The 24,833-nt window shown below is 45.3% G+C and overlaps 2 protein-coding genes across 2 annotated transcripts; both read left to right on the top strand.

The window, feature by feature from the left end:
* The first annotated feature begins 294 nt into the window (after positions 1–294).
* Positions 295–7,528, top strand: heatr3 (HEAT repeat containing 3). The gene is made up of 15 exons (XM_084682089.1): positions 295–620; positions 880–1,052; positions 1,390–1,477; positions 3,393–3,496; positions 3,683–3,792; positions 3,895–4,035; positions 4,248–4,543; positions 5,243–5,333; positions 5,612–5,766; positions 5,872–5,954; positions 6,092–6,228; positions 6,311–6,399; positions 6,553–6,696; positions 6,783–6,959; positions 7,057–7,528. Exons 1-15 carry the CDS (start codon positions 489–491, stop codon positions 7,168–7,170), a joined length of 2,034 nt encoding a protein of 677 aa, XP_084538215.1. The 5' UTR covers positions 295–488; the 3' UTR covers positions 7,171–7,528.
* A 568-nt stretch (positions 7,529–8,096) lies between these two features.
* tent4b (terminal nucleotidyltransferase 4B) lies at positions 8,097–24,814 on the top strand. The gene is made up of 12 exons (XM_084681610.1): positions 8,097–9,009; positions 17,946–18,069; positions 19,463–19,509; positions 19,952–20,072; positions 20,173–20,280; positions 20,468–20,596; positions 20,835–21,048; positions 21,323–21,449; positions 21,550–21,653; positions 21,815–22,017; positions 22,157–22,303; positions 22,529–24,814. Exons 1-12 carry the CDS (start codon positions 8,432–8,434, stop codon positions 22,682–22,684), a joined length of 2,058 nt encoding a protein of 685 aa, XP_084537736.1. The 5' UTR covers positions 8,097–8,431; the 3' UTR covers positions 22,685–24,814.
* Positions 24,815–24,833: the final 19 nt, after the last annotated feature.

Genomic DNA, 24,833 nt, shown 5'->3' with positions numbered 1-24,833 from the left:
TGTGAATTCTGAAGTCCAATATTATGTGCTATGGGGAATTTCATCAGAGCAAAGTTTTCAAACTTTGTACTAGCTACATTGTATATGTGTTACCCAATTCTTTATGACAGTTTATGGTTATTATCCTTATTTGTTCCCAAAGCATGTTTGGGGACTTTTACCTGGTATATGACAACGAAAAAAGAAATATAGAATATGTATGTAGTTTTACGACATTGTTTAACACAAGTGAAATGAAAAATACTTATTTCCAGCCCCGATTTACAGTATTTAGCTGCGTGTTGTGGTTTTGAGTCTGACCTTTTTTACGACGTAGCTTTTTAACACGGCAGACATTTGCTTTGCGACTTTGTCAGCACCGTTTTACGGCACTGAACGAATGGATGCCGATGTTCCACATGGCTACGACTGAGTTGTAATGAGGATTCGTTTGTCAGCACCCACGACAAGATCTATTTAGGCAATTCGTACTTAATTAACATCCAGCAATGGGTAAAAGTAAAAATAATAAATTCAAGCGTCCCCAGTTCAACTCTGTCGGTCTTCCAACCAACGCAGTAAAGGAGGTGGAAGACGACCACGATGAAACTGATTCTCCAGCCGGGGAGTTGCTCGAGAAAGTAGGAGACTGCTACCACTCCCTATACATGTTCTCAATGTTAGTCTCAGCAATGTTAATATACATCATTAATCTTACATTATGTGTAAGTGGTAACCATTAGTCAGATTCCAATCTTATGGATTTCCAACAAATTATCCATACGCGTGCATACAGTTCTGGTACATTTGGCAAAACAACGTTTCTCAGTCCTTCCATTAAAGCCTGTACTGGAGATATTGAGTATGCTGTGTAGTCACACCGCTTCTCCATGTGATCAGTTACATAGTCCCTGTGCAGATATGAGAGAATTTGCCTGTGCCAGCATTTCACGGGTAGTCCAGCAGAGCCAGACAATCCCTGGGTTCCTGCAGAGGGATGCTGTACGGCGCCTGGGGCCCCTGGTCTTGGACCCCAGCCTTGCTGTCAGGGAGACCGCCACAGGGGCGCTCAGGTATATCTAGAGTATTGCTTACCCCTAACATCTAAGGTGGAGGATCTTGAATGAAGTAATGAAACCTCATAGATGTAGGATACTGCATATAGATCAGTGGGAGATTGTTTGACAAGTTAAATAAATATATTGTTGTAACTTCTTAGATAAACCACTTACTGACATGTACATATATGTTATGCTTTACAATGTTGCCAAGTTAATTTAAGTTGTGTAAGGTGGATTCCTCTGGGTTTAAGCAGATTTTTTCCTAATCAAACAACCTTCACTATTGTTCATACAATTGTGACACTGATAATCCTCTCACTGAATAGTATACGTGCTTCTGTTTTGACAGGAACCTGAGTGCATGTGGGGGACATGAGGTGTGTGAGGACATGGTCAAACAGGACATAATGACTCCTCTGACAGTGCTGCTCCGAGATGTGAGTGGCTTTCTTTAACACAGTGATTTCTAAAACAGGGTTGCTAGTGTTAATCCTATTTAGTATAAAGGTGTGTTTGCTAAGCAGTGAATGTACTCCAAGGTTTTAAAATGCCAAGGATTTAATGAATGACATAAAAGGATAGTTTCTTGTAAGGCCAGGGTTGGTGTTTGTTCCCGGCTGTGAAATGAATTTGGTTTTCACCGCCTTCATGTGATAGATATGTACAAGGAGAACCAGTAACTTCAAATGCACAAATGATAGTTTATTATCTAAATTGTAAAATTATCAATCAGGGCTCCAGACTAACTTTTTTTACTAGGAGCACAGTAGCCCCTGACTGAAAATTTTAGGAGCGCAAGAGGAAAATTAAAGGGCACACCTTATATTGACCTGCATTAATGTAACTGGACAGGGTACAATTCAGTGGCAATTTAAATACATTGTTTATTATCATTTGATGCTGGTAGTTCATGAAGAAAGGGACATCCTTAGTTTTTTCATTCAATATTTTGCATAATAATACATAAATGTATTCATTGTTATCCAGTGAAATTAGGATTTATATTAGCAAGGGGATTTACGTTTAGCACGTTTTGCAAGGCACTGTATTCATGGCACATCTCTTCCTGGGGGCTGAGCACCCCTAAAGGTCTGATCCTAGAATCGCCCCTGCAACGCACCATATAAGTTTGAGTTGAAATACATTATTTAATGTGACATTACGTACTGTACATGCAAGTCTTAGCTAAATGACTTAAATGTATGATGCACTTTTTGATCAGTCCTCCGTCACCACAACACGATACTTGCCGAGTATAACAGCGCAACAGCTCAAACACAGGCAGGGATACAGTAGCAACGTTAGTGCTAAATAAGTATTTAGCTGCTCGGCTCCATGACGCCGGGTAAGAAGGGCTCGTGAAACTGCTCACCAAAAGAACGAAGGGGCACCCACTTGTCTGGCAGATTAAGACATGTTCGTAGGAACCAAGCGAAAAATATCCTAAACTTTCCAATACTTTTAGCTAGGTTTAAAGGTACCTAGCGAAAAATAGCCAAAACTTTCCTAGCTACGGTACTAATGCAGAAGGAAAGCTGATATCGCTGTCTTACTACTAGAACGTTGTATCTATTCGTTGTTGCTCACGTGTGCTGGCATTGTGCACACCCAATGAATTCAAAATTTGTAGGTTGCACATGCGCGAATGCTTGTAAAAAATGCTCGCACTGTCTCAAAAACTGGTCGCAAAATGCGACCATTTGGTCGCAGTCTGGAGCCCTGTCAATAGAATAATGATGAAACAATCAAATACAAAACACACCTTCGGAGCAATTGTTAACGAAGGTATTCACAATGAAACTAGGCGCCGAACGCACCGGAGCTCGTATAGTGAACAAAACTCAAAATGATTGGTAAATCTTCTCCATATATACACCCAAACCTCCATACTAAAATAGGGACACTGGCCATATGAAAGAAAGGTTGTCTAATGCATACAAATTCCAATTGGATCATCATTACTCAATGCTGCATAAAATAAGAAACAAAATCATATCAAACATGACATTAAAAGCTGTCTAGAACTATATTTACAAGAACGGAACTTTTAATGATAATTTCAGAGTCTTTCTCAGTTCACCTTCGTCTTCAACTGTTGAGACCACCTCTCCAGAGGTGTGTCATTAAAGTGTGATTGTCATTTTAACATTACAGTCCCTTTAGTGCAAATCAACGAGTGTCTGAGTGACCAGTGACAAAGGGGCTGTATCATTCAGGTCTGTATCACTCAGGCCAATACAGCCCTACATTCTCAATGCCTCGTTTACTCGCCTTGGAAACGCATTTGAGGCATTGTTGGGGTGATTAAAACAATGGTCGTGCTGTGTTTTGATAGTTTTGTTTTCTCAACAGTGTTGCACTGGGTTCGACACCAACTCCGCCCTCTCGTTGAAAGAGAAGAAAAACAAAGCAGAAGATGTAGCCAATGAAGCAATTAACTTGCTGTGGAATCTATGGTGAGCTTGGATTTCTAAAGGACCTTATTGTATCTGCACTACTGTAGCCACATCACTAGTGATTTAAATATGTTAAAAGGGTTGTTAACTCTATTAGACAGTAACCAACCACCTTTTTGAGAACTGCAAATGGATGGCCCCTTCGTATGTTTCACATTTGACTTTTGTGTTGTATCACCCTGTTAGTGAGAGCAGTAGCCAGGCTGTGTCTTTGTTCAACAAAGCAGGACTACTGGATGTGGTCCTCCAGTGTCTGGAGCAACACCCACACAATGTGGAACTGGCTCTGTCAGCTGGTAAGACTCATTAGGAAGCCCAATATCCGTATTTAATCCTTATTCATTCTGCACTGGGATCCTCTCTGACTGTGTTTGTGTGTGTTTTTTGTGTGTTCACAGCTCACTGTTTACACACAGTGACTGAGGACAACCAGGAGCTGCTGTGCAGCATGAACACTGCAGTGTTTGTGGCTCTGGATAGCGTGCTGCTGTCAACACAGCCAGGCATGGCCCACACACTGCTAAGGACACTTGCTGCAGGTATGCCTCCGCACCTTACTGTGCATTGTGCTAGGCTTCATCCTAGAATAATTACACGCTGTCCTCGAAGATTAGGGCACTGTTGGAGTAATAAAAGATGAGTAGCAGAACTATAAAAGTTCCCAATGATGACATGCAGTCTGAGAGCGGGTTGTGAGAGCTGTCAGAATGTCCGCCTCTTCTTTTAGAGCTGTTTTGCTTTCCACCACCAGGGTCAGTGTGGAACATGAAGAGCAGCCTTCCCCTGGCCCGCCAGGCCCAGACACTCAGCGCCCTCGTGGCCACCCTCTCCCAGAGCCTGGAGCTGGACACCGGCACGCTCATCCCCGAGCTCCACCAGGCTGAGACCACCCGCCGCGCCACCGCCTCCCCAACAGCCGACGCGGAGGAGCAGGGAGCGAGGGACATGGTGGTGGAGGAAATGGAGGACGCAGAGGAGGAGGAAGATGGACTACGTAGGAACGGCAGGGCGGCCAAGATAGACAGTGACTTCTCTGACCTCTTGCCTGTATGTTTTTTACACTTTGTGTTGATGAGCTCTCTGTCATGTACATTGTAGGATGCTGAGTCGGACTATATGTACTCCCCCGTCCTTTCCCTGTGTCTGTGTCTAAGTTCTGAGAGAGACATTGAGTCATGTGGAAGCGGGGGAAAGATGGGGTCAGTCTGTGTCTGTGCAGGCAGCCGTGTCCTAATCCCCAGGGCAGAGGCTCTCTGCCGGCTGGCTCGGTGGGGACTGTCACACAGCAGGGTTCAGCCTGGGACATGGCAGTGTCCCCATCATTACTCTGTAGCTCCCTTGCTGTGACCCTGGCGAGACACCGCCGTCCCCTTCAGCCCACACAGTGGGAGAGGCCCTCTAATTGTGGATGACAGTAGTGGATGAATGGCAAGATAGGGGTGGCTCCCTGTTCTTTTTGAGATCTACCTAAGGGTAGTGATGTGACAACTGCATACTAATCAGAACACTGTCTATACCCTTTTCTATTACATGTATGCTATAATGTTTTTTCTTTGTCATCCTTGATTATGCTACTGGTAACAGACATGTAAACTGTAGTTCTAGACGTACATTTGTATCATTACAAATTTCCAGTGTACAGTTATCAGACATGGGAGGCATCTGGTCTCAAATTGGTTATCGGTACCAGTGAGTGTGTGTGTGTGCAGAACTGTTGATAAATCTCATGACTGTCTCTCTGTCCAGCGGGGGAAGGAGGAGCTGAGGGAGGCGACAGCCTTGCTCACAGCCCAGCAGACGTCCTTGGAGATCATCGTCAACATGTGCTGCTCAGATGGTGAGGGGAGTGCAGGCTCTAGGCATGGCAGCAGTGCTGACCCCCCTAGGCACTTTTCATTGCCATTACTGTCTGTGACACAGCTGTTAGCCATCTCCTCATAGATCATGGGCTCTCTCGTCCCAGGGTTTTTGAATCTATTACCTGGAGTGAAAAAACATGATTTATATGAAAGATTAAATAATAGCTTTCCATTGATTTTATGGAAGCTTGCTGTTGTGTTGACTCACCACCAGCATTGCCCCCTCAGCAGTGTGTTTGTGTGTGTGTGTTTAAAGAGCCGTCAGACGACGAGTGGGAGGAGATGTCAAGCAGCGACGAGAGTGAGACGTGTCCTGACGGCTCTGCAGACGGAATCTCCAGTCTGCTGTCCCCTCTGTGTCTGTCAGCGGAGGTTTACGGAGCGCTCACCAACTACAGCATCCCAGAGAAGGCATGACTGGCTTGATACACACTCACACAAACACATCACCCATATACACATCATATAAACTGAGAGAGTGTTTGACATGATTTCTATCTCTATTCAAAACTTAAGATTCTCAAGAAGACCCAGTTCCCCAGCAGCGAAGCAATGGACGTGTGTTCTCAGGATCCCATGTGGAAATGCCTGATTAAAAAGTAACCCACTCGCCTACGTTAAGAGGACGCGTCCTGTAAAAACAAAAAATACTTTTCAGTCTGAGAGGCTTGTCACTCGAATATGAGAACTGAACGGTGCATCTACTGCAGTTGACCCAAGTCTTATCTGTTACCAGAATGCAGAGGGTACAATACCGGGCCCTTACCTGCCTACACAACATCCTGTCTACCATGGATGCTGAGTCCCTGGGGGGGGCAGCTGCCCTCCAGGCTGTCGCCCAACACCTGTCCTCACTAGTCTTCAGCTCTGCAGGTCAGATCCTCATATCACATGGCTAATTAAAAAACAATCATATTTCGATATTAAAGTTTGTTTTAATGATTTGACTTTTTAGCCATCCCAAAGGAGGAGGAGTTTCTGGAGGCAGTCACCAGTGCCATGCGGTCGCTGTTACAGATGATAGCCTCTAAAAACATCCCACAGGTGAGATGTAGGAGGCAGCCGGCAGCCTTCTCTCTCAAGCCAGATTAACCTGTCTAGACCATCCAGGTATCAGGTTAGCCTGTACCTCAGCACTGCCTCACGTCAGTAAATGTTTTAGATGACAGATTATTGGTGTATGTGTGTGTATCCCAGTGTATGAGTCCCCAGCAGTTGATGAGCCTGAGTGAGGCTGCGACCCGCTGTGATGTGGTCAGTGTGAGGGTCAACGCCCTGGCAATCCTGGGCATCACAGGCAGCACACTTGCCAAAGAGAAGGGCACTGCAGACAACCTCCAGGTACCCTCCCTTTGAACCGTTCCAGTATTCCAGTGTACTATGAATATGAATTTAACAGAATGTCTTCATATCTCTTCTCAATTTAGATGATTGGCAGTGCCTTACTCCAAGTAGCGTCTAAGGACCCTAACTTGGTGGTGTGTGGTGAGGCTCTGGATGCCTTGTTTGATGTTTTTGCGGATGGAGAGGAGGCAGAGACCGCAGCTAAAAACATCCTCTTACTGCCTGCCTTAAAGGCACTTCAACCAGTCTTCAAGGCTAAGGTACAGAGTGGCGGAACATTCCAGGACACGATTCTTTTGAATGTACAGACTAAATGGAACCGTGTGTTTGATTTGTACCTTGGCTCCTCCCTCACAGATTCGTAAAGAGGGGAAGGGAAAGTACACCCCAGAACAGCTGTGTGTTCTAGACAACATCAAAGTCAACTTGAGGAGATTCATAGGCTACTTGGAGACGGTGGTGAAAAAGTAACTGCATCCCACTGACTGACATGATATGGCTTGTCCTCTGAGTGCCCTCTGAGCCCTGAGACAAAACATGGCCAGGGATTTTGAAACTCCACTATCAGTTCTTTATCAACAACCATGGCTGACTTTTTATTTGCTTGTTTTGTTTCTCTCAACACAGATTCAGGTCTAAATAATGTAACATTTTACTTTATTCAGTGAGTATTCAAAATGCTTTTGAGTTAAAAAAATATATATATAAGAAAAACAATATCTCAAACTTGTTGAATAAGTTTTAATGTTTGCTTGAAAGGACACATTTTTGTGCTTGACAATGCAACTTATACAATTAAAGTACACTTTGTTGTACTGTATTTTAATGGTCTGCTGGTTGTGTGCCTGTTTTGTGTATTTAAGATTGATATATTAATATATATAGCAAATACATTACAGCCACATTTACAATTAGACAAGTGTAACTTGATTCACATGTATTACTGTGGTCTTGTATGGCTTCATGGGAAATACTGGAAGTGCTTCCAGATAAGATTTTTAATGACAGCTGCACACTTAGAATTTGGAAGTATATATATTTATGTATATATATATATAATGTTCGAATTGAAATGTGTAAATTATTCTGAACAGCAAAATTATTTTGTAAGCAATTAGTTTGGTTCACATTAAGAGGACAGTAATTAAGATGAAATATCAAATGACCTGAAATAAGGCTACTGTAGGCTACTGATAAAAGCTTATTCATGCAATTTATAGTTTATTCACAATGAAAATAAGTTTTTTCGATGTATAGTTATTTACGTCTGAAAATTTATCAATTGCCTATTGTTACGTAACAAGTAACAAGATGTTCTCCTCTTGCGTAACAACTATTTCTCCGCCCTGTTTAAATCCTCCTTTCTGTCAGTGCGAGCCTGCGCAGTGTCACTGTGTGGTCCGCCATTGAGGGACCCACGATCAGGAGGAAAGGGTCAGAATCGTTTCGATAGGCAACGGCCGCACGTTTCCTCCATTCTAGAATCCGAACTTTGCGAACAGCTCTACCTTGAACACATCGCACAGCGTCTCGTCACCTTCGTAGCAGATGGTTTTCATTTAAATATATGGAGATCCACCACACGTAAAATATATTGTATAGCAACCTGTAATAACGAAGCAAACGAGTTAGCTGCTAAATCTTAGCTAGCTAGCGTTTTGAGGCTAGGCTACCTGTCTAGCTTCACACGAGCAGAGCCTTGCTCGGGGCAGTGTGCCTGCAGTGCCGTTTGATGGATCCAAGAATCGCTTGGTTTCAGCCTGAACAACGCGGACCAGCTAACAGCCTGTGGGTGCAGATTTGGGAAACTACACAAGGATTGGGTAATTTCCACGTAAATAACAACTATAGCACGGGTACTCCTAGCACGACAAGTTCGACGAGTCCAAAATTGAACATCAACGGGGCATCGGGTACGATAATCTCCAACAAAAACGGTGCTGTCAACTCAGGCGTCACCAACAGTGAACCCAGGAGTCAGGGAATGTCGAACTCGACGGGAGACAGTGATGTAGTGGAACAACGAGACTTTATACCATTGGAAAGCAACAACAACCACAACAACCGAGCTGCGGGGAGGGGCGGCGGACGAGGGGGCCAAGTGGGTAGTGGGGTCGCTGTGGTCTGGAGAGGGGTTCCGGACAACGCAGGACACCCCAACAAAAGGAAAAGAGACAACAAGGCTAGCACTTTTGGATTCAATAGCAGTCTCTTGCACAGTGGCAGCATCGGTTCTGACCAGACTGGGGGCTGTGCTAGTTTCACGGGTACGCCATGGAAAGTCAGGAACTACTCAGACGGAATTGTTGGGTAAGACTTAACTCAGTTTCCTTATCACCTGCAACTATTACAAACATATCCACAGTTTAAGCGTCTTTAGCTGCTTACAGATATTACTCTGTAGCTAGCTGAAGTTATGGAGCAAGAGAGTCATACATCAGATTAGTGTCGTTGGCTCATACAAATTCCTACACGGTTAGGCCAGCATGTATCCATATTTGGCTTGCCATTTGACCGTCACGAGCCGTCACGATTTGTGACGCCCTTACAATGTGCTACAGCTTGTCATTCTCAGTTAATATTATAATAACCGTCTTTATCAAACTATATACATGACATAGACGAGCCACATTGTTTATAACCATGATATGTCCGCGTGTCAGATAACACAGGCACCTGTCCACTCTCCAGAACGGCAATAACTAGATTGCAGAACGGCAATAACTTTTCACTTCCACCTTTGACTGTGTGAAAATTCCTTAATCCAGAAATGTGGTAGTCATCAAATAACCTGTTCAAAATACTAATCAATTCTAATTAAAAGTTTGCAATGGCCATGTACAAACAATCCCAGGAAACATCTCCTAAGAGATACCTGTTGTTACCAACTATGTGGTCAGTATGATGTAGCTACAGTTTAAACTATCCCCACCTGTGTTAGACACCTGATTGTGAACAGTATCCAGTCTGTAGACCCTTGGCTGCAGGCATAATACTTTAAATCAGGGCTGTTCACAATGGTTGTCATTTGTTTTGACTAGTAGAGATGGCTTCATTTTTGGGGGGAGAGATGTATGTTGAAATGAGTTCTTCCAAAAATAACACTATCTTAGTTTCTAAGACTGCTCGTTTAAAAAACAAAACAATTTCTATACATTTTCAAAGCCATAAATTTCACAAACATAGCTAGCCTAATCATCAATGTCAATGATGAGCCATTTTTGGAAAGCCTGTTATTCCTACTTGACACTAGAGAAAAGGGTGGGTTGTTAAGTTTAAAAAGCATTTTTAAAGGTGTGGAAGTGAATGTGCTGTGTGTGTGTGTGTGGTTTTCTCTCTCCTTCTCTCCTGTGCCTGACATGCGTAGACTAGCAGCATGTATAGAGCCCTGGAGCAAAGTCTTTGGCTGGATCCTCATTTATAGTAATATTGAAGCACACTGTTTGCAGAAGGACATTCCTAAGTGATTAGCTACACTAATACCCCCCCGTCCTTAGCCATACAGCCTGGATCAGTCGCAACCAGGCTCTCAGTCTCACTATTTATTTTCAGTTCACAGTGCCAAGATGTATTAGCTAGCTAGCTTGCTAATAAACTGACCAAATGTTGATCGCAATTGCCAAATAAAAGACCATCTGTCAATTTGCAATATGCAAAGAAGTGTTTAAGCCTTTGACTATGAGCTGTGAACAATTCATTGTGATTCTCCCAAAAGTCGGGAAAAGTTGGGAAGCAAGCTAATAGGAACCCCTTTACATCCAAATACATTTGTCTTTGCATGTGACACCTTGGGGCGTAAACTATTAAAATTGTACTTTCGTACAATCACCATGATATTCACAATGAGATGGGTGTAGAAAAAGTCAGACGATGGGAAATGTGTTTTTCTTTTTTCTGTAAGTGAGTCACCATTCTTAGTTGCTGGGGCGAGAATGAAGGGACTGGGCGTATGTGTGTGTGTGCAGTCTTTCTGGACTGGTTGTTTAAAAGCCCCAGAAGGTCCAGCCTCTCACTGGAAGGGGATCTGTGTTTACATGCAGCGCATGCTGAGCATGTCCTGGCTTTGCTCGCCCAAAACAAACCCAGCCCCTCCACTTGAAGGAAACTTGAGCTCCTTTGCTATGATGTCACATGGAGCTGTTGACCAATCAGATGCAAGAGTAGCTGGGGAGTTCTGCCACCTCTTATTCTCTCGTCTAGTACAACAGCCAGAATAAAAATAGGCTTTTTACTAGAGGCTGCATTGTTTTGAAGCAGAATTTAATCTTTTGTGTTCTTTTGAAACCTGAAAAGTTTGTGACTTATGTGGGAGATAACGTGAAATCATAACGTGGCATCTATTTTTCTCTTTTGAAAAGAAAGCTCCCAAAACGAATCTGCTCTCTTTTAAGACTGTCGAATTACCACTCACCTTGTGACCTACCAGTACTTGAAACTGTCTTTAGGTATTTAAGCAATTTTAGTTTTTTTTTTTTTTTTGGCCTACAAACCCCATCTTCTACTCTGAAGCACACTTCTGTTCAACTCAATTTATTTTCTGAAATCTTTTTGCTAGGCATTTTTTTTTCTTTGTGACCAACAGCTGTTTTTAGTTGTGTATTGTGTCATCTCTCAGTGGGACCAGGGGTCCGCGTGTTGGATTGGTGGTGCAGACCATAGAAGCACGTTGCTAATGTCAAACTGGTGAGCCACATTGGCTCATGGTTATATAGCACCGCCACTTGAGAGATTTATGACGATTCCTCTATAGCTCCCAGCTCCCACACATCACCTCTGTGGCTGAGCTCCCTTGTCAGCTTGGTGGCTTGTGTCTGAGTGTGAGAGAGATGTCTTTCTCTTTCACCCCTCTCTCACATTTACTTCTCTCTCTTTCACCCCCCCCCCCCATCTCTCTCTGTCTCTCTCTTTGTCACACACACACACACAGTCTCCCTTTTGCTCACTCCCTGGCTACAAGCCAATTGTTGTAGACCTGAGCAGAGATTTGCATGGATGGTAAACCAGACCCCCCTTGGATCACGTGTGGGGAACCCTCTGTAACTCAGTCCTCCCACGTGTACTGAGGAGGAATGCCCCACCCCACCCCCCTTCTCATATCCAATCGCTATCGTTGAAGACTATGCAGACAAGTCAGCGAACAACACAGGAAACAGGATTTTAGTTGGAGAGTTAGGCAATTTGGGGGATTTTGTGTAACATTACACTACCATAACTTCTCGCTCGTCCCATGTGAAAGGGGGAGTACTGGAATAGAGGGCCTCTCTAATGATCAAGTTCAGCTTTAAGGCTTGGATAAATAGGAGAAAAAAATTGCAGATATGATGTGGTCGATGTTCCCTGGAGAGTCGCATGTTAGTGATTGTGATTGTTGGATTCCATTTTTTTTTATGTTATTGAGGAACTCGTTTGTTGCAACCATGTATTCAACACAGTACTTCCAACAGGCCCCTGTCATGCCTCTCACATATCCTACATCTTCTATTTTTAGTGGCTCACTCTCTAATATAAAAGCTGAGACTGAGCTATGCTAAATTGCAAGTGGCAAACCGTTCGCTGTGTGTCTGCACTGCAGTTTATAGCCTACATCGTTTGTAGGCTAATTATAGTGGGGGTGAAACTCATTGATTAACACTTGTCAGTTTCCTCTTTTTGATCTCAGTAGACCAGACCTACATTGGACCATCTGTCAGTAGTGTGTTTCAACTTGGGGATTTCTTGATCCTGCAGGCCTAGATCCTCTCTCAGCATCAGAAGAGGACACCTCATCACTGAACGACAGACAGTCTGATGTCAGTTGTAGATTCTTCATCTACTTCAGATGGTTTTCCACCATGCAGAACTCTCAGAACCTTTTTTTTACTACAGCAATAAACACAAGATTTTTGGACACAGCCGTGTCATTGCCAGATAGTTTGGGTGTTAGGCCAAAGAGTCGGCTCGTACTACGAGCAAAGATCCTGCTCTGTTGTGTGGTCTTCTCTTACAGTTACTTATCAATGAAACCTGAACCCATTTTTTTTGTCACGGTAGCCTAACCAGTCTGGGACCTGCTGAAGTACTTTGATGAAACATTAATGAATTGGCCATCTCTGAGACATGGACACCTTCGTGGCTCGCCCGCTTGTGGTTGACCTCTTTTCCTCAGTGTGGTGGCAGTGATGTGCTGTTGCACGGCTCGCTGCTTTGTCACGCAGCAACAGCAGTGAGGGGGGAGCAGGACCCTATATTTACTTTGGAAAATGCTGCCTACTGTACTGCCGCCAGCACCACGGCCCTAATAAGCTATGACCTGGGAGGTTTACAGCACAGTGGTGGTCGAGGCACGTGAAGCGAAGGGGACCGGCGCCATGTGAAGGTGCCACTGGTGCACTGAAACATGTGCGTGGTGGTACAGCACCCTGTTATTTGTGTCCCTGATCCCTTTCTGTCATATTTATAGCTGGGTCCTCGAGGCACGCTCCACTAGCTAGGAGGACATGCCTAGTAGGGGGTCCGAAAAAAAAGAGAGAAAAAAACAAACATGTAGAAAGTCATCATTTGCTCAGTCCTTTTTTTTTTTAAAGACCTTTTTATTTATTTATTATAGCCGGGTTATAAACGGAGACACATGCACACTGGCTCAAACACCTTTGTACCGAGGCGGCACATCTGACGGCTTGATAAATAAAGAGGGGCTCATTCATTCAGTCTCACTGCAACAGCTACCTCCTCTCTCTCACCTAGCAGATTCCCCTCCCTTTTCACCACACCAAACCGTTTCAGCGCTGCACCCCCACACTCCTGCTTCAAAGCTCACTTGCACTTGTTTAGTGCTGTCGCTCGCCTTGCCTTGCCTTGCAGAAATGTGCCTGTTGTTTTATCCAGCAGAAACCGTCTTGTGGCTCCTAAATGGTTTTGGCCGACTCCACCTCCTCCTCTCTGGCCTTAACATTGAGATGATCCAGCTCAGCCCTCTGGAAGGCGGGCTCCAAGCGGATTATATCATTTTCATATGATAAATGCAGGCAGATTATCTGATAGAAGGTGCCAAGGGTCTTTGTGTTTCTCTGGCAGGTGCAGGCCTGCCTGTAATGTAACCCAAAAGGCGGGGCTTACCAGGGCGGAATTTGGTCACATGTCCTTTGTGGAGGCCACTCCCCTCCCCCCATCTCACACACACAGTTTAATGCTGTTCCCTGGGTGACGAGGCAACCTGGCTCAGCCTTTTACCCTGAAACGAAACCCTTGCTCTGTCTCTCACACGCACGCACTTACACACAGGCACACCCACACAAGCACACACACAAGCAAACGCACAAGCAAACACTCACAAACAGAACAGACTGGGCTGCAGCCTGCACTGGGAAACGAAACCTAGCAGGATAGAACAGTCTGACTGATGGTGGGCTGAAATTGAATGTAGAACTGTTTCTTTAGACGGCCACTGAGAGGAAGCAGTTATCACAGTTCTAGACGGAGCACCTGGAAATTAAATTGCTATCGCCATCACTTCTCAATTTGAGGAGGGCTTTGTACCAGGTGATTTCCCCTGATATTAGCAACACATCAGTCATTGTGTCTGGACGTGTAACTGATAAGTTTGATTGGACGATGGTGTGTGTGTGAACAAAAAATGAAATGAAAGCGAGAAAGAGAGTCTTCAGGAGTTTGTCTCAAGCTCCTGTGGCAGACAGCCAGTCTAACCTGCCCCCCCCCAACCTGCCCCCCCCCCCTGTCCTCTATTGTTGCAGACCCAGCTGGAGTGACTTAGGCGTGTGTCCGCTGCAGCCCTATCTGTGTTGACTCTGGGGTGTGTTCACGTTGCAGTCTTTGTTGCAGTGGTGCTGGGTGTGATGAATGCTGTCAGGTTGCCTCTGCAGTGCGTGTGCGTGTGTGTGTGTGTGTGTGTGTGTGTGTGTCTGTCTCAGAATGCACACATGTCTATGTGGATGCATGCTGCAGTGCCAGTGGGTGTGTGCTCCTGTTCTCATGACTGAGTGACCACCAGAAAGAGAAAAATAGAGACAGGAAGGGGGAAGAGAAAGCGCCTGGTATATGTCGTGACGACCTCATCTCACACACGAGTGACCCGCCACCCCCCCTGTCCCCGTCCCCTCTATTCCCCTCAGCACTACCCCGTCTACCGCCCCTACCCGGCATGGCTGCTGCGTAATAGCCCACCTATTTGACAGCAAAGGAGAGTGGTGCCGTACGCCTGCCATGTTTCTGGGAGTAGAAAGAGCCTGCTGTTTCACACAGGCATGTCTGGCACACCTACAGTGTGGTGCTGTTGCATGACCAGCGTTTGCAAAGCAGGTTTCACTCCCTAAGGGACATGTGGCATTGAATATGAAAAGGGGGGGGGGGGGGTCTTCTTTCTGCTCCTGATTGCGGGGCGAGGGGGAGGTAATCCTGACAGACTGGTGAGCGTGGTGTTAGATGCTGCTTTACACCCTGGTCAAGGTGTAGATGGATGTAACCTTGATGCGACTGTACTCTAACTCAAAGACGTAAGGCAGAGAAAATTGCAGTTTCCCCCCAATAATCAACGTACACCTCGGTTTTGCTACACTTACCATTTCTTCCCACGCTGGTTGAGTGTTACTTGGGTAACACATCAACCATAACCCCCAGGTGTGCTGAGGAGCCCTGGCTGTAGTGTTGTCACGCCAAGACGGTGTGTTATATAAAACACACGCGCGCACACAAGGATTGTCAGGGTGACAGAAAGGACAGCCGTCAGATAGTAGTTGGTCTTCCTCACAGGTTTCCCTCTGGCTGGCAGTTTGTAACTACCGTTTGTAAATGTCGAGTTCTTTTTTTTTTTTTTTTTTTCTCCCTTTCTCAACCTTTTTATTTGTTTCTTAAGAGAAAGGCCAAAGGAAGTGGTGTTGCAAGACTGAGGCACAGTGTGTGTTTTTTTGTACGTCTTGTTTTTTTCATGTTTTGTACGTCTATTTTAATTCGTTTTTCTGTGACCCGTAGCCTTGTTTTTGTGCATGCATGTTTTGGCTTTGTTTTTCTTTCTGTGTGCGTGTGGGTGTGCCGTGAATGTGCGACTCGTCAGGGCCGAGACAGTGGGCAACGAGGAGTGGCCTGCTCTGCTGTGTTCCAGCTAACCAAGGTGTTCACCTGCTCTGCTGTGTTCCAGCTAACCAAGGTGTTCACCTGCTCTGCTGTCTTCCAGCTAACCAAGGTGTTCACCTGCTCTGCTGTGTTCCAGCTAACCAAGGTGTTCACCTGCTCTGCTGTCTTCCAGCTAACCAAGGTGTTCACCTGCTCTGCTGTGTTCCAGCTAACCAAGGTGTTCACCTGCTCTGCTGTGTTCCAGCTAACCAAGGTGTTCACCTGCTCTGCTGTGTTCCAGCTAACCAAGGTGTTCACCTGCTCTGCTGTGTTCCAGCTAACCAAGGTGTTCACCTGCTCTGCTGTGTTCCAGCTAACCAAAGTGTTCACCTGCTCTGCTGTGTTCCAGCTAACCAAGGTGTTCACCTGCTCTGCTGTGTCCCAGCTAACCAAGGTGTTCACCTGCTCTGCTGTGTTCCAGCTAACCAAGGTGTTCACCTGCTCTGCTGTGTTCCAGCTAACCAAAGTGTTCACCTGCTCTGCTGTGTTCCAGCTAACCAAGGTGTTCACCTGCTCTGCTGTGTCCCAGCTAACCAAGGTGTTCACCTGCTCTGCTGTGTTCCAGCTAACCAAGGTGTTCACCTGCTCTGCTGTGTTCCAGCTAACCAAGGTGTTCACCACCATCACCTGATAACACACCTGATCTCTGCTCTGCCGTCCTGACATACAGATGCCTGGCAGAGAAATTATAGACCTCTTATTCATGGAGGTTCTCTAGCTTTTTACTGGGTTACATGAATGCCCTTAGACGACTATATTATGACCTTTTTCCTCGTGGTTGTGACTGTACCTTGGACCCTGAGAGCCTGGTGACCCTGGTGGCTCAGCGTGTCGTTAGGCCCTGTGGCCTCTGACTGGCTGGGCCCTCCTCCTCTTTCAGTGCCCCCACACCTGTCCCTTCTACCACGCGCTATCTACAACGTTCAGGAGTCAGCCGGCAGATTGCGGAACAAAGTTGCGTATTGCCCTGGTCAAAGGTGTGGATGGCATCAGGCAGCTGACATGCGTGTGTGTGTGTGTGTGTGTGGAGGGGGGGGGGGGATCTTGAGCTGTATGACATGTTTGAAATGTGTGTGTGTGTGTGTGTGTGTATGTGAGAGAATGTTGCGCATGTAGGCCTTAATCTTATGGATCAGCTGTGTGAACACACAATAAGTATGTGTGCATATACATGATCTGTATTAGACACACTGCCTGGTTGACTGGCTGGTTGCTGACAAGTCCCAGCCCCACTGAGAACCCAGAGTTTGTTCCAGTGGCCATGGTGTGACACATCGTCAGACAGGTACTGGGGCACGGCACCCTGGATCGTGCCAACCTCAGCCCTGGCAGGCATAGCAGGCCACCCTGCCCAGGCAGGGCCAAGTTGACCCCATCAGCCAAAATATCTAGGCAAACTAAATCGATGGTAATGCCTTGCTAATATTCATTTATAAGCTTGTCAGTGGCAGCTTAAAATGTTTTAGTAGCGTCATTAGATATTTGGCCGTCGCCCAGGCTTGTCAAACCGATATGGTGTTACTTTAAGACGTCTGAACAGGTTTTAGGGATTAAAGCCAAACTGATCATCTGGTTCTGAGTGTATGACAAGTGTATTTCATCTTTATTTGAGTTTAGCTGTGTCTTTAGATTGTCTGTAGGTTCAGGTTAAATCCAAGTGTTATAGGAAACTGTCGCTTAATTGTTGAAATGCTTCAGGTCAAACACACTTAACAATGTTTTTGAACCATTCATTGGATTGAAGGTCACAGATAATAATTCCTTGACATGTTGATGAAAACAAATTAAACACAGTTGACTGTCAAGATGCTATTTAGCTCAGCTATCCCAAGGGAATTAAGCTAGTTTGCATGTTCATGCGTTGCATTTCGTAACCTATCACAGAGCTGTGAGATGAACATTGTATTGAGAGCACTCCCATCACAAGTGCAATGTAGGGCATGTAGATAATTATCTCTTGTGGGCTGTTTAGCAAGATGAAATGCAATACGCGCTCATGCAAGAAAACACAAAACACAGTTTCCATTGTCAAAAAAATCCTCTGATATCATCCATACAATGGTTGCCTTTGTCCACCCCATACTCCTCTCCCCTGACTGCGCATTTATTTTGTTTTGTCTTCCTCCCATATGCCCTGCCAGGCTTCACGAGGAGATCACTGACTTCTACGCGTACATCTCCCCGCGGCCGGAGGAGGAGAGAATGAGGCTGGAGGTGGTGGACAGGATCAAGGGTGTCATCCACGACCTGTGGCCCAGCGCTGAGGTAAAGCCCAGGGATGACATGGGCAAGATCGCTGCTCTGAATCGACCCCCCCCCCCCGATTGAGTCTCGTCAACGGGTTAGCCGGGTACCGACGTGGATCTTGTCCCGTCCACTCTTATCTGCTTTCCACCGTTATATTTAGGCCCTCTAATCAACAGTGCCCAGGTGTCCTATTCCCTGTGACTTTGAGCCTTCTGATAGGTGTGTGTTTATACTTGTAGCTTAACAACTGTCCTTATTCCCTGTGACTTTGAGCCTTCTGATAGGTGTATGTGTGTGTATATACTGTACTAGCTTAACAAACTGTTGGAGAGGCAGGATCCAGCCTTCTGCTTTGGCTCTATGAACCAAGGCCAGAGCGCAGGCCTGAGGCAGCAGCTGTCTGATACCCTGTGATAGCCACTCAGACAGGACAGTACTAATCCTGGGCTCCCAGACACCGGGGAGCTCACAAGCCGTTAACTCGTAAACACTCTACCTGTCGCCCATAGGGTGATCTCACCTCCGGCCAGTGTAGTTTAGTTCAACTGCAGGAGGACCGTTTGGGACCAGTCTCTCTCTGCATCTCTTGACTAAGCACCTGCCAGAGTTCACACAGGTCAACCAAGACTGTGTAGCGGCGGCGTCGCCCTCCCCCCTCAGCCCGCCTTTTGTTTTATGTCCTCATCACATGCCTCGACTAATCTGATTGGAGGATTTATCCTGCCAGTCGAGGAAAGGCGGGTGCTGGTGCTTCATGGAACATAACGGCAGGTTTAGGGCTTAGAGCTATTTTCTGCCCCTCTCAGACTGAGCCTTGCCCCTCATCTGAACAGCGTAATGAGGATTCCCGTTGCAAATTGGTCGGGAGCCTAATTTGAAATACAAAATGACTTTCCCACGATTTGAGGGGAGTGTACTGATTGAGGTTGTTAAAGGTACTCCTAGTCCTATGATTTTTTTTTTTGCAGTTTTTTTTTTTTGTTGCTCTGATCCTATCTCCTCCCTTTTTGAAGGAGCAATTACTGGTTACCAAGTCATTATAACTGTGAAACTTGACAAACAGGTTGAAAGCGTGTGCTTTCTACAGGAAATAAATGAAAGCTGACATTAAAACACAATGACTGGCTTCAGTTTTGGAAAAAGTTTTTTTCCTGACACAACTAAATGTGAGGAGACAAGTTTTTTCATGACACAACTAAATGTCAGGAGAGTCGTTTCCTTCAATACCTGAAATTATAAGTTGTTTTTGTGCTGACCTTTGAGTGACATGTCACGGCAGGTTGTAAATTCATTCTATGCATGATGCCAATGAGATAAATGATTAATTGACTTGTTGGGACCTCTGTGTGTGTGTGTGTGTGTGTGTGTGTGTGTGTGTGTGTGTGTGTTTGTTTGTGTTCCCCCCCCACAGGTCCAAGTATTTGGGAGCTTTAGCACCGGACTGTATCTGCCAACAAGGTAACCTCGATTGATTTTCTGGCTTGCTCCTGATAAGTTCATTAAGTGACCAGTTATCTTAATCTCTCCTCCTATACTGTTGATGTAAAGTGGCCTTGGAGCACACTGAGCTGGGCTCAAGTGCTTTGTGGTCGTGGAGAGAATAGTGTTTACTGGCCCCATTTTGTAATCATTTGACTTAGTTTTTGGGGGGAGGGTTAAGACTGTGGTAAATGTATCCCTGCCTGGGCATGTTTTGAACCTTGTTTCTGAGAGAACCTTATCTAACGTCATACACACGCTGGCACTAATGTGTCACGTGGATTACTGGTCTCTTGACGTGAAACTGCGGATGCTGGATTAGTGGGTTTAAGCTCTGTGTGTGCGTGTGAGAGGGAGCTCTGTATTGAGGTTGTGACATGTAGTACTATTTCCTGACCTGTGACCCCCCCCCCACCCCCAGTGACATCGACCTGGTTGTGTTCGGGAGGTGGGAGACCTTGCCCCTCTGGACCCTGGAGGAGGCTCTCCGAAAGAGAAACATAGCCGATGAGAACTCTGTCAAAGTGTTGGACAAGGCCACGGTAGGCACAGTGGGTGTGTGTGTGTGGGTGTGTGTGTGTTGGTTTTGAGAATGTTTTTGTGTCGTGTATAAATGACAGTGCTAATCCCTGCCACTACCAGGTGCCTATCATCAAGCTGACAGACTCTTACACTGAGGTGAAAGTGGACATCAGCTTCAACGTAAAGAGTGGCGTTAGAGCCGCCCGACTCATTAAAGAGTTCAAAGAGGTGAGTTCAACTGTTCCAGGTGAATAGCAAAGCAAAAAAGGCTTGATGGGAGTATTCTGAACGCAGTTGGTATCAGTTATTATGCTCATTCTCAAATAGTAATTTGCCCCTAGGGGGTGCTATAACTCCTTCAGATACAGCTGTGCTTCTGCTCACACCAGTTCTTATCCCCCCATCCTCCTTGTAGAAGTACCCGGTTCTCCCATACCTGGTGCTGGTGCTGAAGCAGTTCCTACTGCAGAGGGACCTGAACGAGGTGTTCACTGGAGGGATTGGCTCCTACAGCCTCTTCCTCATGGCTGTCAGCTTCCTGCAGGTGAGCCCACTCAAACCTCTAACCCAAACCCAGCTTATATGTGTTTCACCTCCAATACACCCCCCCATATGACCTTAGTCTGTGCTATGGTAAATCTGGGCCTTTCTCACTCTGGATTTTCTCTCGTCTTTGTAGAGAACTAGTAATCTAATCTCTCTACGTCTCTCTCATACACATAAGTAAAACGAGTTGTTCACCCCCCAGTGTAATGTCTGACATCATGTCCTGTGTCGTTCAGCTCCACTACAGGGAAGACGTGTGCAGCCCCAACACCAACATGGGCGTCCTCCTCATCGAGTTCTTTGAGCTGTATGGACGACACTTCAACTACCTGAAGACGGGCATCCGCATCAAGGATGGAGGCTGCTACGTGGCCAAGGATGAGGTCCAGAAGAGCATGATGGACGGATACAGGCCCTCCATGCTCTACATTGAAGACCCCCTCCAACCAGGTGAGCGCTTGGGCCTCTATGTTAGGGGGGGACTTATGTGTAGTCGGTCTGGCATGATGTATTGTAGTGAATTGTCTTAGCTGGATCCATCAGACCAGTAGGAGTCTGTGTCTTTTATTTCCCTTTTTCTTTTACGACAGGAAACATTGGCGTGTTAAATGGGGAAAGTTTTGAGGGATAAAAAAAAAAAGAAGCCACATCCATTAAAGTCAAAGGTGGCAGGGTGTTTTACAACAGTGCAGTAAAGCGGCGTGTTCCCCCTGCTCCCCCTCAGAGAACGACGTGGGCCGCAGCTCGTACGGCGCCATGCAAGTGAAGCAGGCGTTCGACTACGCCTACGTGGTGCTGAGCCACGCCGTGTCGCCCATCGCCAAACACTACCCCAACAACGAGGCCGAGAGGTGAGGGCGCGCAAAGACCCTTTTACCACAAGCATGGCTATGGGATTAACCTGTAAAGTGTGTACATTTACTGAACTCTCCCCGATCTTTCTACCTCCAGTATACTTGGACGAATAATCCGAGTGACCCAGGAAGTGAATGAGTACAGGGAATGGATCAGCAAGGAGTGGGGGCCCCAGTCTCAGAACGACCCTGCCCTCAATGGTATGTGTTTTGGGGCCCCAATCTACAGACAGTAGCTGTCTGTAGTAACAGTAGTGGTCATAGTTTATCATAGGCCTTTCTGAGGTAGAACCTAATTACATGCAGTACTGCATATTTTGTGTCTCTTCACACCTCTGTGTTTCCATTTACTTTTGCTGCAGGAAATGATGTCACCCTGCTGGTGGAGCCTCAGCAGCTCGATGAATGCAACAATAACCTCTCAGAGGAAGTGGTGGTACTGCCGCCCACGCCGCGGAGCAAGACCTCTTCCGTCTCCTCTTCCCCGGCCCCCTCGTCACGCTCCTCCCCCTCCTCCTCCCCTCTGTGCCCCTCCTCCTCCACCGCCTCCAGCTCCAGTGACGCTGTGAGTAGCGCAGACCGGCTTTGCAAAACACACACACACACACATTCACTCATAGAAACACACAAATGTACAAGAGCTGACGGCATGCAAATTGCTCTTCCTAAACTTCTGACCCGACTGTTTGTTGTCTCGTCCGCAGGAGTCTGACGGGACCCCCTGTAAGACAGCCAAGCAGCTGCCTGGTCGGGGCAACGTTGCCAACAGAGACACCTCAGCCAGTGTGGCCAATCACAGAGCACAGAGCCACTCTTCCAGCACTCCTACTGGAAACAACAAGGGCGGCAAGGTAGGGATGGAACAGCTTCATGCAGTGGCTCTCTAAAAGGGCGTTCTTCCTTTCTGCCGTTGGACTATGAAGCACTCAAAAAGAACGTTCATTGTCAAATATCAACACATCTTGCAATGGAAACGGCTTGTGACTTGATGTGAACTCTTTATAGTTTTCACTACTATTTCACTACAGGTTGCCTGTAAGGGATCTAACAAGGTGTCTGTCTGTGTGGTTCTCCAGGGCCGCTCATCACGTTCCACCAGTAAGAACAACCGTGGCCAGCAGAGCTCTTCATCCAATAGCAAAAGCCACCAGAGCAACAAGCCACATCACCAGGGCAACGGCAAGAAGAGGAAACCCCAGCGTGATGCGACGCAGGAAGACCTCTGCAGATAGGGCCCCGCCCCCTGTCCCCTTCTCACTAACTGCCTGACTGTCCTTATATCTGCTGCCAGATCTCCAATCTCGGGAGGTTGTTAGTAGTAATAAGGATAATTCTTGTTTCAAGCTCTTAAGGGGACATCTTTTTATAGCTGAAAAAGAACAAAAAAAGAAAGAAAACAAATATGAGAAAAAAATGGGGGCCTAGTTCTTGGACCTGGACAGAAAGGAAAAAAAATCATGAAGGATGTGTTCATTTGCTTCCTGAACATAAACACATTGCCCAGCAACAGAGCCACATCCAGCACCTACACAACTTGCTGTGCTGCCCTCTAGTGGTTGGGAGGGACATTGGTGAAGGTGCCTGAAACCAGTGGACCTGAGGAGCAATACCTGAAACTGCTGCGAGTTAATTTCAAGGAAGAAAATAATTATAAAAAAAAGAATAAAAGAGACAAATGATGACAAAAAATGTACAAAAATGTTCTGTTGAAGAAAATGAAAAAAATGTGTATACAGATTTTTAAAGAGGATAACCCAAAAATGTAAGTGGGGGGACATAACTTATGCATGAGATTTTTATTTTGTTGAGGGGTGCTTATTTTTTGTTATATGTAAGAAGATTATACAAAGATTTGTAAAAAAAAACTAAAAAAAGGACAAACATGCAAAAAGCCTAAAAAACAAATGATTACAAAAGATATGGTTTCATATAACTTTTTACAAGATATACTGACATAGTTGTGCACATTTCTCTCAAAAATTTGGTAAAGCCAAGTGTGGCGAGGGGTGGGGTTGGGTTCCATTGCCAACATGAATCATCAGCATCTATTTGTACTTTGCTGCTCTCGCACTGTGACACAGTGACAGTGTTAGCAGTTATGTTTGCTCAGCCTAACACATCAAGGGCTGGAGATGAAGTATTTACACAGCGCTGTACTACACAACAATTCAGTGGCTTTCAGATTACAGATTAAAATTAGCAGAGGAGATAATGTTTTTTAGCTAATCCTACACATGAATAGCTCAATGGATCCATATATGTGGGTGGTAATATTTTCCCCTTGGTATTTTACCTATTACAAAATAATTTGCATTTGTTTAAATGTATTTATTTTTTTATAATTATATATGAATATAGTATAAATACCATATGTATAACATTAGAACCCATATCCTTGTGTCCAATGTTTTGGATGAGATGAGAGGGGTATACATGGATGATGGGGATACTATTTGTCAGGTACAGTACAATGTCGCTGGTCTTTTGTCATTGCCTTTTATTTCATTAATAGTTGAGTGACCAAGTTACTTAAGTTGAGAGACAATTTTATGAGTCAAAAGGGGGACATTTTGTTTTATTACGTGGCTGGTCTACCTAGTTCAAAAGGGAGCAGAGTTTTTGGTTGGTTGTGTATGTCTTTTCTTTACCTTATTTGAATTTAATGGAAACACATTCACATATTGATCCCTCGGTGTCCGCCATGTCAACCCCTGATTGCAGTTCTTCACCTAACCTGTAGATGGTGGCATCATTCTAGGCTCAAAGATGTCACTGGATTGACTGCATATTGCATTTGGATATTTGACCTATGCATAAGGGGTGGAAAATATAATTCGCTAGCCATATTGCGATATGTACACTTTGAAAACTTTTCAACTGGAGACTTGACAATCGCCAGTTCCTTTTGGATCGATTATAATATCACTCGCTTTAGAACTATTTCTAGAATACCACAATACTACAGTTTGTAATGGTTGCTCAGTCAGTTACTCACTACAGTTGGTCACCTCTTATATTTTTTAAAGCACCACACCTCTACTGGTAAATCAAGCATACTTTTCTTCCTCTAAAATGTACCTCTAGTTTAATATAAGTATGTTCTTTGTGTTCTTGAATGAATATGCTTCTAATATTGATGTTTGGGTGGATGACAAGAGATTGTTCCCAAATAGTTTTGGCCTGAATGCAGTATATTTGTGCTGATCCGGGATTAAACCACGGGGGACACTCAATAAGTCATCGGTGCCATCAGAATCTTCTATCATCTCTGCTCTCTGGGAGGACTGAACTCATCTGAATTGTAGTTTCTCTACAGCTATTCAAATCCATGCAATAAAATACAAGAGTACAATTGAATAGAAGAGTCATTTTCCTTATAAT

This window comes from Hypomesus nipponensis, chromosome 19 (genome assembly GCF_054491055.1).
Source record: "Hypomesus nipponensis isolate SF chromosome 19, ASM5449105v1, whole genome shotgun sequence".
In the NCBI taxonomy this organism is placed as follows: Eukaryota; Metazoa; Chordata; class Actinopteri; order Osmeriformes; family Osmeridae; genus Hypomesus; species Hypomesus nipponensis.
This window is presented reverse-complemented; position numbering and strand designations above follow the sequence as displayed.

Excerpts from the sequence above, each read along its gene's own strand:
- tent4b (XM_084681610.1), top strand. The coding sequence starts at position 8,432 with ATGGATCCAAGAATCGCTTGGTTTCAGCCTGAACAACGCGGACCAGCT. Across the intron at positions 21,049-21,322 it reads TGAAGACCCCCTCCAACCAG|AGAACGACGTGGGCCGCAGC; the intron begins GTGAGCGCTTGG and ends GCTCCCCCTCAG. Across the intron at positions 22,304-22,528 it reads GAAACAACAAGGGCGGCAAG|GGCCGCTCATCACGTTCCAC; the intron begins GTAGGGATGGAA and ends GTGGTTCTCCAG.
- heatr3 (XM_084682089.1), top strand. The coding sequence starts at position 489 with ATGGGTAAAAGTAAAAATAATAAATTCAAGCGTCCCCAGTTCAACTCT. Across the intron at positions 3,793-3,894 it reads GGAACTGGCTCTGTCAGCTG|CTCACTGTTTACACACAGTG; the intron begins GTAAGACTCATT and ends GTGTGTTCACAG. Across the intron at positions 6,697-6,782 it reads GCACTGCAGACAACCTCCAG|ATGATTGGCAGTGCCTTACT; the intron begins GTACCCTCCCTT and ends TTCTCAATTTAG.